The sequence below is a fragment of the Atractosteus spatula genome, chromosome 3, assembly GCF_055471065.1.
Source record: "Atractosteus spatula isolate fAtrSpa1 chromosome 3, fAtrSpa1.hap1, whole genome shotgun sequence".
In the NCBI taxonomy this organism is placed as follows: Eukaryota; Metazoa; Chordata; class Actinopteri; order Semionotiformes; family Lepisosteidae; genus Atractosteus; species Atractosteus spatula.
In genome coordinates, this window is record NC_142708.1 from 58,201,280 (window position 1) to 58,218,409 (window position 17,130).

The window sequence follows — 17,130 nt, forward strand, 5'->3', positions numbered from 1 at the left end:
CTCCCACAACCCATGACATAAAAAGTGTGTGCGCAGTGTAGTGTATAAAATAAAGGTTGCTGGGTAGGTACATTCTTAGAGCACTTAGTTTCCAGCATAATAAGCAAGATGAAGATGTGGTCGCATTTTGAGTAACATTTTAAGATCACATTTGGTGAGGCAAGTTTCTCTGTTACCACCTAATGAGACCCTTAGTGTTGTACTCAAAAGGGACCAAATAGTTTTTTGTTTCTAATATTGTTAGTTTTTTCTATTTTTGTGACATTTTCTTATGGATCTATATTATGCTCCCCCCAAAACGCTCTTGGCCTTTCGCTTATTAATGGTTTCACATTCAAATTGCACACTCAGGAATTGATTATGGGATTTTCATAGAAGAGATACATGTACAAGTTCAGTGTTTTGCTCGTCTAAAAAACATAACAGTACAAATGCTACAATTATTTCCAGCAGTACAATTTCCAAATAAAATAAAAGTACAGATTTGATTTTACAACTCCTGTAAAAAGCAAGTTGTTCAATTCTGATTAAGATATTTTATCTGAAAGGTGGGGGGAGCTCAATACTATTGACTTCATGGCTTGATTGTGTTTTACTTTCCGTACTCGGCTTCAGAAGAAACCTATCCCAACTGGAACAAATTCACAAAGTTATCAGTAAAATGGCAAAATCATTTTTTTATAGGTAGTGTACTGACTTTTGCAATGTGTTCCACAGGATTGATGAATAGGGGGTTAACTGTAAGAGTCTCAGGTGCTTTTTGTATAGTAGGCATATTGAGAAGCATCAAGTGTAGCATCTGTGCAGGAGTGACTGATCTCTACAGAACTTCACTTGAGACGGGTGGCAGCCTGATTGAATGGTGATACTTTGATCCTGGGATTGGAAAGTCCTGGGCCCTCATGCACTGCCCTTCCTGCAGACTCATTATGAAGTGACATATGTTTCAGCAGGATACCACACATCCACATTCTACGTGTTTAACAAAGGCTTTCGTGCAATATGAGAATGTGATAGTTATGTTGTGGTTTCCCTGTTCACCTGACTAAAGCTTCATCTTTAGTGTGACATCCATAGCCTAGACCAGTGAACATGCACATGCTTGTTCAGGCTGTGAGAGGAAAGGAACTGAATCCCCACAAGACAGTGCCTGTAACCTGATGCAAAGCATGAGGTGCTGATTGTACAGCCAGTATTGCTTCCAGTGGTGGCCACACCCACTTCTAGTCTGAGTTTTACATTTAACACCCTGTGGGTAAACATTAAGTAAGGCACATTTAAATTAGTCTGTTCAATAAATCAGTGTACTGCTACAGTTTTTAATTTCTGTTAATTTGTTGCAGGAGTAAGTTATGTTTATTTTGAAACTCAGTATAGAAGTTTAGAATAGTGGTTACAAGTTTAGAATGTTTCTTGAAATTTCACTTCCTAGTGATGCATGAACTAATGTAATCTGTCTTGGTTACATTGCAATATGTGAGGCAAATGCTGGTGGGGAAATTACTCATTTAAAACACATGAATGGTGTAAAAAATAAATGATGCAATTCATGTTTAAGAATTGTAGGTTCTTGTTACCAGGTTTCAACAATGTGTTAAAAAACAAAGATGCAAAACCAGCCAGGCCGGGTTGAAAATACATGCAGTACTACTTTCTCAACTCCTGTTGACCTAACCATTCCTGTATATTTGGGCATTCCTTTGTTTTTAAGGTAGTTCCTCCTTGTACTTGAGGAGAACACTATTGTGGAGGCTTGAATAATATCTCGGTATCTTCCTTGCACTGCTTTGAAAAACCAGGTGAGGCAAAAATATAACTTCTGGGAGGCATTGTGGACTATAAGGCATACTGTAGGCTGAAAGTTCTTGTACTAACTAATACAGTAGGTGTAATACAACAATAATAAAGCTGCTCATGAGTTCTATCAATGTGGTGCATGACGGGGGAGATAGTATGTCTGTGTATGGTCTGAAAGGGAGTTACGCTACAAATGTACTGTGTGACAACTGAAGTTTCAGTACAATTGTATACTGTCTGACAAGGGAAGTTAAATCATAACTGTATACAGTCCTACAAGGCAAGTTACATTGTTACATGTTGTGCAACGAGGGGAGTTACAGTATGACTGTATACATAAGGACGTTGCCCATGCAGAGGGCCCCTGTTGAGCACTTTCCCTTTGCTGCAGTGTCACAGGACTCGGTGGTCTTCCTTATTAAAATGGTCTTGAATTTGTTGTCGCAAAGTACATTATTTAGTGCACAACACATTTTATTTTTTTTCTTTTGAAATATTGTAAGCATTTTCTTCTATTTCCATAAAAATCACCACTTTTAGAGCCTAAAAGATGCTCAATGCCTTAGATGCCTACGATACTAAGCTGAAGGCATTGTGGAAGAGGTGATGGGCCAAACTTTTTAGACCTTCAGTTTTAACAATGAGCTGTGGGTAAATAAGCAGCAATGACTTGAGAAAAGTCTAAAGTGGGTATTAAGATGAAGAATGAGCGACATGTTAATTTTTGGTACTCCTAGGACATAACTTGCTGAACACTAAAATGTTGCTCTCGACATAAAATTAAGACCATACTCGCTTAATATTTCTTATGCCTCTAGTTCTTGAGCATTTCAGGCAGTCAGTTTGGTCCACTTGAGCCCTTCAAATGTTTATTTTATGGACCAGTGACTAAAGGAAAGACATGCAAACCTGTATTTTTTCAATCTGTACATACCTCAGCTAGTCTTCACACCAGATTAAGTGTGAAAAATTCAAGAAGAGTTCATTAATGGATTGCTTCCCTCTCAGATGTTTGATGTAAGACTTTGCCTTGCATGTCTGTGTCCTATACAAGCCCAGGCATGCACATTTGTTTGATGCAGTACAAAGATGATTTTTTAAAAAAACATTGACTTCTGCTGATGGGTGATTGCCGTAGACAAGGTTTGTTTAACATTATTGTTGACCTTGCAATGTGAAATTCTGGCTTCTGTTCATGAAATCGTATGGGAAATTGAATTAATTAACACATTGGTCTTAAAGGGGAAGTCCGTTTTATCCTTTTGATCTGTGTTTTGTCTCCATATATTCTGTATATATTGGTATTTTTACCTTTTATGTTTCGTACATGAGTTCATTAGCCTTGCACAATAGATCAAAGAGACCATCAGCTTGCAGTACCTCTGAACAGAATTACAGTTGAGCTCAAGCAATAACTGAGGAGTATTAAGTGTTCTCTGTCCATTAATAGTGGGTTTAGGTACCAAAGGCTTTGCTTTGTCTCCTTAAGTTCACCTTGAAGAGTGTGAAAGCAATACATCAATGAACTAACTCCCTATATCCCTATACAGCACTCTTTGGATTCTTTCAGGTCCCAGTGAGAGACTCTTGTGTGCTGGGTGATCATTTCATTTCTGATGTTCCCAAAATGGAATGATCTGCCAGCTCCTATTAGATTTTGCAAGTCAGCACTTTTGACTCCATTTTAAGCTCTAGCTTTTAATTCTTTGGTTTACCTTTTTTGTGCATGCCCATCATATCTGAGATGGTAAAAATAAATGTTCATAATGAAATTATTAGTCCACTGCTTTACTACATCAAATGTTTTTTGGCATCTTGATTTTTGAAAAGGAGATGCGTTCTCCTTTAGAGAGTTTGAATGTTCTCCATTGTGCCAAGGTAGGTTTACTTTTGATTGTTGGTTTGCTCTCCATCTAAAGTGCAGTGTACAGGTTTGCCTGACCCCCACAGTTTAATTGTGTTCTCATTAGCAGACCGAATGTGGCTTGAACTGCTGTATCCTGGTAACGCTTTGTGTGACGCACATTGTAGGACTGGAGTGGATGTGGTTGTGGTTTGAAAGGAATGTAGTATGACTGTGACTTCTCCCCTTTTCTCTCAAGCAGGGAAAATGCACGTGTCCCTAGCAGAAGCTCTAGAGGTGCGTGGGGGGCCTCTGCAGGAGGAGGAAGTCTGGGCTGTATTGAGCCAGAGTGCTGAGAGCCTGCAGGAGCTCTTTCGCAAAGGTAAGAATCTGCAGGGCACTAAGCAAATATCTTCCTTGTTAAACATCAGACGGTCACAGAAACCGCATATAACTGGTATGAGAAACGCAAAACACTCAGCTAGCCATAGGGGGTAAAATGTATGAGACTTCTTTGAAACTGGTTTTGAAAACCTTTGTACAATAGATGAAATGGTGCATAAATGCTACTGTATGTTAGCCTAAAGGCTTTTCCAATAATCTGGTAGCTCAAGATTTCTTGTTCCAATATTCCAGTATTGGATAATGATTTCCCTTGCAATTCTGTTAATGTTGATCAGATGTAAAATGATTTTGCAAAACTTTATACTTCTTGGACTCCAAAACATAATATACATATATTGACCTGCCACACAAGCATGATTCACAATCTAGACAAGGCAATTTGGGGAATTTATTATCACTTAAACACTTTACAGCACTCGCGTGTTTGCTTGGATAAAACAGATCTCTCCACAAAGTTAATACATTAGTGCACAAGAAAGTTCATGGGAGACATCCTGGTATAATCAGGAAGTACCTCTTAACTTCTAATGACCCACAAAAGCATAGAGTACTTCCTTGTGAAACACATGCTTGCAGCATTTAACCCAGTTTAGTGACTTAATCAGAATGCTGTTCTGTGGTAATATTTGAGATCCTTGCATTCTCAATCCATAGGAATATTTTAATATAGTGACTGAATAATTAACATAGATGTTGATCCAGATATTGAAATCTTTCTTCCTTCATTTGGAAACCATGTAGATCCTGTACATTATAAACATACATTTAAGTAGGCTAACCAGTGGGATGTAATTGATAAATTAGCACTTAGTTGTTACAATTCAAAGTTAAACTCCTCTGCTGGAATCCTTCAAAGCATGGTATTAAACGTTAAACTTTTTCAAAAAGCAAAGTATCTTAAAAGACATGTTCTAATTACAAACGTGCATTGTTTCTTTTGCCTCAGGGTGAAGTGCGTAGCCCACAGAAATAGTTGTGGGTGGCTACTAGCTAAGAGGATCATGTCATATCAATAGATAAGGATATGGGGTTTTGGAGCACAAGGAGAAGCACAAAAAGTGCTCTGTTGTACACTGGTTCAATTCTCAAGAAGGAGGATCGGAAAGCTGCTGCTCTGAGCTGCTAATGGAGTCATCGGGCCTTTGGTGCCCATCTGTGAAGAGCACATCCTGCCTCTCTTTGAAAGTACTGGCCTGCTTGGAGCCAAACAAGATAATTCCCCTTTTGAAATCTTTTTGAGTGTGATGTAATCTCTGGTTTCAGGATGCACACAAGACTGCTGCGTAGGAAACAAATAATCTGAAAGAAGCGTCATCGTTTTGTGTTTATTCTGTGTGATTTATTTGCTGTGTCATGCTGCAGCATGTTTAGTGACAACTAGAAAACCACAAGCACTTTTGCATGCTCCTAGGCAAGTCAAAATGGGTCTCACTTCCTGAAAGCCCGTGACAATGACCTGTGGTGTGCCATCTCTTGATTCTTAGCTTACTGTCCTGTAGGTGATTGCTCAGGTGACAGTATAAATCCAGGGAGTGTATTCTTCCTAGAGAGCTGGTTAACAACTTTGTGGGAGTAGGAAGCAGATCCTCCCTTAATATAGGTCGTAGGTGGCAGACCTTGAAAGAAAAACTAGAACTGGAGATGAGCATCCAAGAGAGGTGGTGGTCAAGGTGGGTTTTCTATGCAGAAATAAGTGATTTTATATTGTTTGGTTTTGTTGTTTTACAGCCAATGTGATGCTTGGTCAGTAATAGTTAGGGACCTGAAAAGTCAGATTAGAGCCCAGAAGCTTTTGTTTTTCGTTTTTGGATCATCTTTGTTCTTCACTGTTGATAAGTTTCATACCCTGACAATGCATTTGGTGAAGCCTGGTCTATCACCATAAGACTGAACACCACCCCATTGTGGGATCAGAGATATCGCCTGAGTTTATGGCTGTAAAAACAATTCCTGCAACTCGTGAGGTACAAACCTGAAGTGGGTTTTAGTGTGATGAAACCTGCCCACTTGTTTAGAGTTTTTTCTAAAATAACAGTAGCGTTAGATGAGAGAGCAAAATTGCATTCACAAGACCAAGGTAGAAGGGTGTACAGAAAGTTTAGAATTGTTTTTTGCTCGGGAACAGTTTGCACTGTAGGGAACATCTTAACAGGTTTTTGCAGAAACCTTTTATTTTTTGCTGCAGGTGAATTTCATTGTCACTAGAACACAATTCCTAAAATGTTTGGAGTGGCCTAAGTGTTTTTGAACAGCAGCAGCTAGGATTGCAGGGTGAGTTTCACTGAGCAGATGGCCTTGATTGAGTGTATAACATATCGCTGCAGCCTGTGAGGTGTACAGTAAGCTTAAAAGCAGGTGTGATAAGTTTCAGATGAAGTGGTACAGCAGTTCCCAAGGCAATGGTAGTTTGAATTTTACAAATAAAATGGCTGCAGTCTGTACAGGCACCCCATTTTGCCCTATGTTGATTTAGTCAGTGATGCATACCAGATTTGGAATTAAATGGCGATTTTTTTTTGCTCAGGTGCCACCTGTGTGGCAGTATATCCTAATGCTGGTCCTGGAGTACCTTTTGTGCCTTTTGGTTTTCATTGCAACTTTGCTATTAATCAATTAAGCCTATCAAAGCCTTAACTAACTAGATGTGATTTAAGTCTTCTGCTCCCAGGAATTATGGAACCATCCAAAAACCTAGGACAGTAAATACTTTTATATAAAGCAAAGATAAATAGTTTTTCTGACCCCATCTCAGTGTGATTCAGGCACAGTAATTCTTTTAAATGTAATCACTATAAATGCTTTCTTTCCAAAGATTTTATTTTTACTATGATAGCGTGAAGTTATTGCTGTTCTAAAACTGCTATAGAAATATCATGTAATAACTGGCTCGCAAATTTAATTTTGCTCTGTGTTGCAGTGCCGAGTAGTAATTCCATATATCCATTATCAGTGAGCTGCTTATCCTATCGAGAGTTACAGCAAGCTGGAGCCTATCCCAGAAGCACAGGGCATTAGGGTGATGGCTCTGCTGTTGGAAGAGATGTCAGTCCAGCAGGGCCACAGAGAGAAAAGGACAATTTAAAATCGCCAATCAATCCTGGACAGCATGTGTTTCGGAGACGGGAGGAAACCGGAGCACTCGGCAGAAACCCATCAGGACACGGGGAGCAGGGGAAGGGAAATACACAAACTCATGGCTGAGGTCTAAACCCAAGACCCTGGAGCTGTGAAGAAACATCACCAACCACCATGCCACTGTGCTGCTTCTAATTAAATCAAAGTTAAAATATTAAAAATGGAAATGAACTTATATTTGCATCTTGTTGTTTACCATATGTAAACAGAAGATAGTTGCTACTTCTTTAGTCATTGACAGGGGTAGGTATATACTGTACAAATTTCTGGATACAAGTGAAAATGGCAACTTGGTGTTGCATCTCCAGTAGTAAAGTTATTCCTTTGTGGCATCCTGGAAAACGCACTGTGTATGTCCTAGAAATATATGAAAGTTTTAACATTTAAAAAAACTTGGACATATGTTATGTCGTGATGGAAATATTTGTTGTATCTTGCATTAAATGTCAGCACTGTATAGTCATTGATATTATGCCAAATTACAAATGTAATAGTTAATTTCAAATTAACTCTGAAATGAGAAAAATCTGATGATCTTTGAGGTATTTTCAGCCAAGTTTAGGTTTGTAAATTATGTGGTGTGGTTTTTCACTTGTATTTGAACACATTTTATGTGTGGTTTAGAACAGGCTGTGTTACTTTTAAATTTTTCTGGCTTGTGATAACTTTCAAATACCGCTCGGTCCAGGTAGTTTTTGCTGCCACTGCCCAGATAATTGTAACCATAAAACACTATTGTGGCTTAAGACCGATGTGTGCATATTTGGTATGCTGGATCTTGCACATAGTATTGGAACCAGCTGTTAAAATAAACTTATCAGGGAGTGCTAAGATTTGCTGATGAAGGTGGAGTCATGTATATTCTCCTTGCAAGCAGGCCACAGAGTTTTTGCAAGAGTATGTGTTGGACGTTTTGGAAAAAATACTTCAGAAGTGGGATTTGGAAAAAGTTGTGCTAATACTGGACCATAATATTACACAGTATTTGTATAATATTTCTGGTATAGTTATGATTCTATAGTAAGATTTATTCACAGGTTGTGACCAGCTTCCTTTTTAGTGTTACTATATGTAGTCTGACTAATGGACATTTAACTCACTGTATCAAATTTATACTTTATGAAGCATTTTGGATGTAGTGGTTTGCTTATGTCATGTCTGCTGACAGCTTTAATAGGTTAGCACCATATGTTGGATATTTCTAGTTATTGAATATATTTCAAGCAGATTTGCATGGATAGTCTTGGGATGTGAATATAATAGTAAAACACCTTGTATATTTCAACGTAATTTGAATTATATTTGTGTGAAATAAATCTACTACCCAAAAAGATGTATAATACAGAATTTACAGTATGCGTTGTACAAGGCTAAGGTGACAGACCTAAGAAACCAGTCACAACAAGTAGTTAGTGAAATCCTTAGTTTTATCTCTGTTGCTAAAAAGGTTAATTTTACTGTATTTCAAAGTTGATCAGTTTGTGAGCTACCCGAGTAGAGGAATAGTCAGATTGAAGCATTATATGACCAGGGTGGAAGGCAGACTAGTGACTCTCCATCATACAAAAATATTTTCAGTCTTCCTGTCTTTTGGTGAAGACATTGTGTTTTGGGAAATTTGATGGCCACTTTTCATTACACTTTATCTTGGTCCACTTCTACTTTTTTCTTTGACTTGACCACATGATCTCTAGGAATTGTACTAGTCATCTTGAATGATGCACTGCAAGCCTAAAGGATCATTGGAAGTGAAAACTTGCAGGATGTGTTTTTTTTCTGTTGTGGGTTTAAAAACCCATTTAATTCCGTGATGCAAAGACCTATATTAAAAAAAGGCACTTGTTCACAGTATTTTGCAATAAATAAAAAATAGATTGAAAGTGTATTTTTCTATATCAAATAAGGATAGAGAGTAAATAAATGGATCAGTGTATGAATTCTTGATAAGATGCTATATTTAAGGACCATGTAATGATGTTTTTTTCAGTATAAACTACTAATATACTTAATAACAGCAGAATTAGTTATTCAATAGATCTTTTATCCTGTCTGTTCAAACTGAGGAGGAATGCTGGTTTAAAATAGAAGCTTCCGTTTTGGCTGTTTGGTTCAAAGTAGGAAAAAATAGTTCTTAAATCCTAAGCGGCTAGTCTTATTTGCCGAGCTCATTTTTGTGAAGATAGTTAATACATGATCTTACTTTGCTTTTTTTCTACAGCCAAGGATTTAGGATTTTTTTTATGTACGGTAAGTTGTCCATTTAATTGCAAAGCTGCAAAACTATGGCAGCTGGCCAGTTAATTCTTAAGGTTTTATTAATATTATTTGTGACAGCTGTCCCAGATAAAGATACATTGTCTTTCTGTCTCAACATTTTCCCCCAAGATTCCAGCCTTCATTCGTTCCAGAATGTATGTAAGGTTACTTCATACTGAAGAATTTCAGTCATATTTACAGTATAGTGGATTGTTTATTGCTCTTTCAAAACTAGCAAAGGTCTAGATTTGTATTTTTGTTGGCAGTTGTTAATTTGCACTTTGTAGTTTTTAAGAATTTGGTTGTTTAGCTCCCTATCCGGTAGTGAAAATTTTCTAAAATGAGGTCTCTTGTATGTAGTTACTATATAAGACCGTGTTAAGCTACTTTTTTTCCCAGAAAAGTGAAAAAACCTGCAAAGAATAAAATCACCCCTTAGGCCTGCAACTAAAAATACAGTTCATACAGTGTTTGTGTGGGGCTGGGGCTGTTGCTTTAATAACTTCTGCTGCATTTGATTTCAGCGGACCCCTCTGCCCTTGGGTTTATCATCTCTCCCTGGACTCTGCTGCTGCTCCCCTCTGGAAATGTATCCTTCACCGACGAGAATGTCACTCAGCAGGATCTGCGTGCTTTCACTGCCCCCGAGATCCTGCAAGGGCTGTCCCCATCTTCCCTGTCAGACATCGAGAAGGTACGGTACAGGTTTCCCCTTAGGCCTGGGTGGAGTCGGGGCAGAGGCATGTGCGAGGTGGTTGTTTTTTTTTTTTAACGAGTTAATGTCTCTGATGGTAAAGATGTATCATTTAGTTTGTAAACCACAGAAGACTCCTCAAGAAAGAAAACTCATTTTATGCTTGGCATCACTAAATATAAGTCCACTGAATTATGTTCTCAGTCAGTTGAAATGTGCTGCTTGTGTTGGAGACCAGCATTGGAATTCGAATGTGAAAGGACATACAGTATTAACTGATCTAATGCTGACACTTCCACTGAAAATCGCAAACCCATGTATTATATTCTATGAATACTATTTTCAACATTGGACGTGGAGGAAGTTACCCCTAAAAAACCAGTTGCTCCTGTAAGTGTGGAATCTTACCTAGCAGTGTAAAATAGTCTTGACATGAAACACTTTCTTTTCTTGATAGGACCAGTCTTTTATTTTTACAAATGACAAAGGCATTGCAGGGAGGATTTCTATAGTTTTTTCCTAGAATAAATGTGAACACTAGCATGTGGTGTATGTTGCAGCTGGGGCTAATATAAACAAATGGAATATATTCTGTGTGTGATCAATTAGTTCTTAGGCTCCACTTTGCTTTTTTTCTGAATCTGGTGAGCATGATGTATGCCAGTAGTTATAATTAACTGCGATCAGGAGAAAACTGTAAGCTGTGGCAGCTTGCCTTCATGCTGTAGGAGCATTTCAGCTTCAGCTGCTACTTTGCACACTTCTAAATGTTTTTATTTGTATCAGTTACATGAACTGAACATTCTTAACGAAGTCCGTTATTTGCTTAGAAGAATATTTGGTAACATTTTAGCTGTGATATAAGGAATTAGGAATTGCTTTTAATTTAAAATTTCATTTTTTATTTTCAAATAGTTCTTCATAATTCTACAAGAACAGTGAAGAGTAGTTATATAATGTAATACCTTAAGGAAGGTTACGGCCTTTCTTGTTTACTTGGCTACTTGATCCAGGGGTCTTGCTTATGCTTTTCCTGAAGAATCAAGCTTTTAACAATGTAACTAGTTTTAAGATTGCTTGGAAGTAATCACAAGGTTAACTGTTTCACTTAGTTTACTTCACAAATATGTTTTCACTTCACTGATTTATTTACTTTCTGCCTGGATACCATTCTCATGTGTTATGGACTGTATGTCTCCCTGTGGCGCACACAACTCAGGACAGCATTCGTGTAACAAAAAACTTTTAAAAGACTTCAAAAACAAAGGTTTTACTGGGGAAACAAATCAAAGGTGATTTTAAGAATGGAGATCATCAGCCAGTAAAAGAAGGTGCACTGACTTGCTCCACTTCTTTCTTTTTGTTGGAAATGACCTTTCATGGAAAAGTTACTTATTTTGTTACTAATTATCTTTGTTGTTGGTGATTATAACACAAAAGATTTTAACTGAATGTGAAACAAGTAAAGAAAATGGTAAGAAAAAAGTAAGAAAATGGTTGTTATTCACAGGTCCTTTGTCACAGTACAGGATAACATGGCTCCAGATCCAGTGTGGTTCTTTCCGGTCCTGTTCCTCAAATCAAGACCTTACGGTCCCAGGAACCTACTAGGTTCAGAACCACCCGGGCTTTCAATGGCCTTACAGAGCCTTTATACAGAAGCTGAAAGACAACATTTTAGCATATTTACCAGTTTCTAAGTATAAGAAATAATTGTTTCATGACTTTAATGACTGTTTCATAAAGAACCTATACTTTTTTAACTCGGAAGTCACCTTGTTCAAGTTAAAAAGGTGTTTTTTAAAGAAACACCTCAATATAATTATTGAGTCTTTAATGAAATTGTGCCAAATGGCCTCTTGTTGGTAAAGTTTAAGTTCTTAATTTAAGAACCTTTGCCAAGAATTTACTAAGCAAACCTCATTAGTGAATGCCAGCCCTGAAACTGTTGGATATTGCAATGTGTTTTTCTTTTTTGAACTATGTTAACTGGTATTTAGACCTAAACAGACTTTGGTTCATGAATATTTACTGTTATTCATTACAGATGCATATGTACTCTTTGGGGATGACCTTGTTTTGGGGTGCAGACTACAAAGTGCCCCAGAGCCAGGTAAGAGTTCCAGAGAGAAAACAACTTTTCATCTTAATGAAAACAAAAAAAACGATCACACCACAGCTCATGTCTTACAATTCCTTTTGAGTGTTTTTGTTAACAGAGTTCTGAAGGATTGAAATTACAGTATTTAAGTTTAATTTGCAGACAGGCATCAAAAGAGTCGTCTAAATGTTTGGTTATGTTTATTCTAACAAACAGCATAATTATATTTCTCATTTCATTTGTTTGCATTTTTACCACTTTTTAATGTGCAGTTTAGAAATATTTACAATTGAGCATAAATGTTTCTCCAGACATGCGTTGGAAAGTTTTATAGACTTTTTTTTTGCTAAACTCCATGTCCAACCCCCCCAGCAATGTCAAAGATCAGAAGTGGTGAATATCCCAAGTCTGTTGTTTTAAAAGACATGTTTTAAAAGACTAAATTATTGAGGGTCTTGCTTTAAAAAACAGTACCAAAATAATGTTTTCCTTCTGCCTCTTTCAGCCAATCAATCTAGGAGAGCATCTCAACAGCATAATGCTGAACATGTGTGATGATGCCGATCACACTCGAGTATCGGTGCGGACTGTGCTAGATGCCTGTAGCGCGCACGTCAGGAACACCAGCTGTGAGCCCTCTTTCTCCTACATCCGGAAACTAGTCAGATTGGTATTAGGCAGTCTATCTCAGGTAATATGCATCATTTTCTTACCTTGTTAAATCTTGCGTTCAAAAATGGCATTCTTAAAAATTCCTAAACATTAATTTGTGCTAATTAAAAAGCTGAAAAAAGACTATTTTGAAGAACCAAAGTAAAAGGCTAGGTTATTCAAATTGTAAATCAGCATTGCCTGTCAAAGTAATTTTTGCTAACATTATTATTAAATGTATTACTATACCTCTGTAATTGAAATCTCCGGCAGTAATGGCGCTGATTAATAGAAATCTCTGACAGTGGGTCAGTCGACTGAATAGTCCTAATTTCTGGTTCTAACATAACCGCACTACAAGTTACATTTCTGTTTGTGTTGCAGTTGGATAGCCTGTTGTCAAAAAGTGAAAGGGAGTCACTACCAGAACGAAGCAAGGAGATCCGAGAACGTTTGAGAGGCAAAGGCTTGCCCTCAGGTAACTCGAACTGATTTCCAGAGAATGTCTTGTCTTGCAGTTCCTGAAAGGTACTGAGTGATGGCAGCAAATATACGACCTGCATCTAGGGTTATTAAGACGTTAGGAGGCATATTCAAAGTGTAGTGTCATTGCAGTCAAATCTGGTGCACAAAATAGCAGGACTGTGGGATTCCTTTTTTCACTTAGTGACATCACCAGAATGAAGCAATATCCTCAGTGTTAGGGAAAATATATTTTGCAAGTTAGTGTAAGCAATTACTTTTTTGTTAAATTATGAGAAAATCATGAGAAAAAGAGATAATGTATTATATTACATGGTAACTATACACACTCCATTATAGATCAATTAAAATTAGATAATCTATAATTTACTTATTACAGTGATTTCCTCTCAACATCTTGATAATTTGCTTATCCCTTACATAAGTAATTTGTAACAGCACTGGATTGCTTTTTGAAAATCGTTTTCCCCAACTCTGACCAGTACCCGCCTGATTGGTACTGTCAGAATGTGTTAAGACTCCCCTAATGGTCTTCATATGTTTGTATAAAAGTACAAAACCCAAATGTATCCAAACTGTCAATAAGGTAAGCACCACAAGTTACAGTATATAATGTTCAGAGCATGTCCTTATCAAGCACAATTATTTAAATGAATTTAAACTAGAGGGTCAAGGAAAAAAAACAGCTCAAATTGTAATAAGAATCGAAGAATCAGTCAAGCTTGCACTCAAATTACAGTACTTAGACAGCAAGGGTTTTTAAAGAAAATAATTTGGGCAGATGTCATAAAATGTCATTTACAGATCTACAATACAAGATAACGAAATGGCTTTTATATGTTCTATGCACAGTTTTTGTCATTAAAATGTAGAAATGGCAAGGTATAGAACTGATTCTCTGTTTTTTCATTGTAGTAAGTAAATTACTTTAGTTATAAAATGGATGGACAGTACAAGTAAGTGTAGGTTTTGTTCTGCTTCATGAGCTACCCATATGTTTGAAACTTGTAATTTAGCCAGATGTTGTGCAACAGGCATCTTGCTTCCACTAATGGAGTGACCTCATAATGACTGACAACCTCATCTTGAATTTGCATATTGATAACTCCATCTATGACATTGAGGAAAGCGTACAAAAGATTTCTTTTCTGCTGAATTTGCTCATAAGTTGCAACATTTATGATGTAAAGGAGAACACAAGAAAGGTTGCAAGCAGAAGGAGGCTGCCAAGCCCTGATATCCATGACTGTCTTCAATCAGTCCTGCATTGAGCACATTAAAATACACATGCAGTGGTCAGCCCCAGTTTGTGATAGGTGTTTTGTTAAACCTGTATTTCCAATATTTACCCTGCTCATTCTAGTGTGCCAGGACTCTGTGTTAAGTATTGGAATGAGCATGTAACAGAGGAACTGTATTGAATAGAATTTAAGTAAAGAGGTGATAAAATTAGCAATTCATCCCTGATTGGTCCTCACAAGTTCTGTTGCTTTAATGGTTACTGTAATGATTTTATTCTGTAAGTTCCAGTGGCTATAAAGATAGGAAACTGGAAGATTTTACTTATTTCATGTATTTGTTCTTTCATTTCGTTCTTTCCATAGTTGATAGAATGTCACTAAGTACACCACCTGCAAATGCAACTAGAATAGAGTTTTGAGTGCCTGGAGCACTTCTTTTAGAAACCTTGTTTAACCGCTTTACTAAACCTTTTTGCAAAATACTTTTTTCCCCATGATAATGGTTGAAACTTGGTGCATAGTGCTCAATTGAGAATCTGTTAAAGCATTCTGCAGAAAGCTGGAATAAAGCAGGAAGTGAGTCAGACTGTTTTCAGGAAGGCTCAGGTTCTGACAGGCTTGATGCAGTGTGAACTGTGCAACATTTTGCCAGCATTCAAACCTCTGTTATCTCCCAGAGGTGATCATTAGACTTGTTTTGAATCCAAGCCAATTAAAAAATCGCTTCCAAAAGGGTGCTCGCTCTAGCACAGAACTGCTGTAGATGGGCCTGTGCTTGTTTAAGGCTTTGTGCTGTAGAGATTTTCATCCGTCAAAACCCAGCCCAAATGTAGTCAAGGAACCTTTAAAAATGTCAGTGTACCCTATCCTTAGCAGGAGTTTGTATTATTATTGTACCATGTGTTTCTTTTGGAAGCAATTTATGCTTTGTGTTGCTAGTTTTTGGTCAAATTAATTAAATGTTAATCATTTGGAAGCATTACATTTTAATTAACATGATTTTTTTTCATTTTGTAGAAAGTAGGTTCATCATAGAATGAAACCCATAAAATCGTTTGCTGTATGAGCTGCATCACTGCGAACCTATTTCTTTGAGTTTGAGGTATAAACTGGAGTAGCTTAAGATACTGTGTAATAGGAATGCACTTTTGTATGCTAAGGTGTTCCTTTCTTTTATTATTTGTGTTTCTGCCCTACTTGATGCTTCTTTGGGAAGACCTGTTGTGCAACTATTTAGGTTCAGGCAGTGGATAAAGAGGACAGAATGTATTGCAGTAGTTTTTTTGAGCTGTTGAATTCTAAAAACGGTGCACTTTGAAGAAGTGACACCTGACAAGTTTACAAATAGGATGAGGGGAAATTCAGACGCTGACGGTATACACCTGGAAGCACGTGATGGCTTGCATGTGCTACATGACATCACACGCTGCTGCACAGTGCTTGCTGACATCTGTGGGATTCCCTATGGCAAGTTACATTCATAAGTGTACCAGATTTCAGTGCTCCACCATACATAGTTTATAAGAATGATGGCTTGTTCAGACGGCTACATTCTGAAAAGTCTTTTTGACTTTCACTGCTAAATTTAAATTCTAATCTCAGGCAGGTGACTAGAACAAAAAATAAGATTTATCTTTCACTGAAACAGCAGCAGAGTAATGTAGTTATTACAATTACAGGTATTGAGTAGCTCACAAAGCATAGATAGGCTCAGATTACTTTGTGCTGGGAAATTATTCCCTCTCTTAATACAGCACATTGAAAACAAAATGAAAAGGGCAGATTTATGAGAGAACCCTTTAAATCAGATGTATAGCTCAAGTAAAATAATTGCTATACCGCTTGGTGGGCTTACATGTACATTCAGAACAGGCTGTTTAACAACAAATTGTTTTGTGTGCTCCATTATTTATAATAAAAATACAGAGTAAAATTAGACTGTTTCCAATGAAGTCATGTCTAATTTGAATGATGTAATTAGAATTCAGATGACCTTTTTTTTGGCTGTTTTGCAGGCAAAAGCTCTTATTTTGTAATGATACAGCACTGTAGTTTACAAGAGGGTATTCTTCTTGTACACTGATGACTAATGTGGTAAATTCAAGACCACAATTTATGATGTATTACCTTAAAGGTTCTGCAAGTTCCAGTAAAGTACAGAAAAAAATAAATATTTTTTGCAGTGTAGCTAATTCTTTAATGAGAAATAAAGATTCATTCTTCCTCTTGTATCAACAACTTCTACGTTAAACACATTAAAATGATTTAACTTACTGAAAATTTTTCCTAAGAAAACGGTGAAACATGGCTAAATTCTACTTGTTTGATCTGTTGCGCATTTTGAATCATCCTGAGATTTCTTTGCGATGTACAGGGTAATTAGGAAAATTGTGTATATATATATAGCTAACGCACACTTTTTCTATTTGATAGAGGAATCCAAACACACATTTACCACTCCACTTTTGCCTTATTAGCAAAAAGAAGTTAACTTAAAAAATCTGGAAAATGTTTTTGCTCCACA

General features: G+C 37.1%; 1 protein-coding gene across 5 annotated transcripts in view; it reads left to right on the forward strand.

The window, feature by feature from the left end:
* ptpn13 (protein tyrosine phosphatase non-receptor type 13) overlaps nucleotides 1-17,130 on the forward strand; it is an 86,647-nt gene that overhangs the window by 11,020 nt on the left and 58,497 nt on the right. For 4 of the 5 annotated variants that reach the window (XM_088911224.1, XM_088911226.1, XM_088911228.1 and 1 more), the window contains exons 2-6: nucleotides 3,903-4,022; nucleotides 9,961-10,130; nucleotides 12,178-12,243; nucleotides 12,737-12,922; nucleotides 13,267-13,360. In XM_088911224.1, coding sequence (XP_088767350.1) covers nucleotides 3,908-4,022; nucleotides 9,961-10,130; nucleotides 12,178-12,243; nucleotides 12,737-12,922; nucleotides 13,267-13,360 — 631 coding nt within the window. In that variant the 5' untranslated portion in view covers nucleotides 3,903-3,907. Of the gene's footprint in view, nucleotides 1-3,899; nucleotides 4,023-9,960; nucleotides 10,131-12,177; nucleotides 12,244-12,736; nucleotides 12,923-13,266; nucleotides 13,361-17,130 lie in introns of all 5 variants that reach the window. The other variant, XM_088911225.1, reaches the window with a different exon arrangement.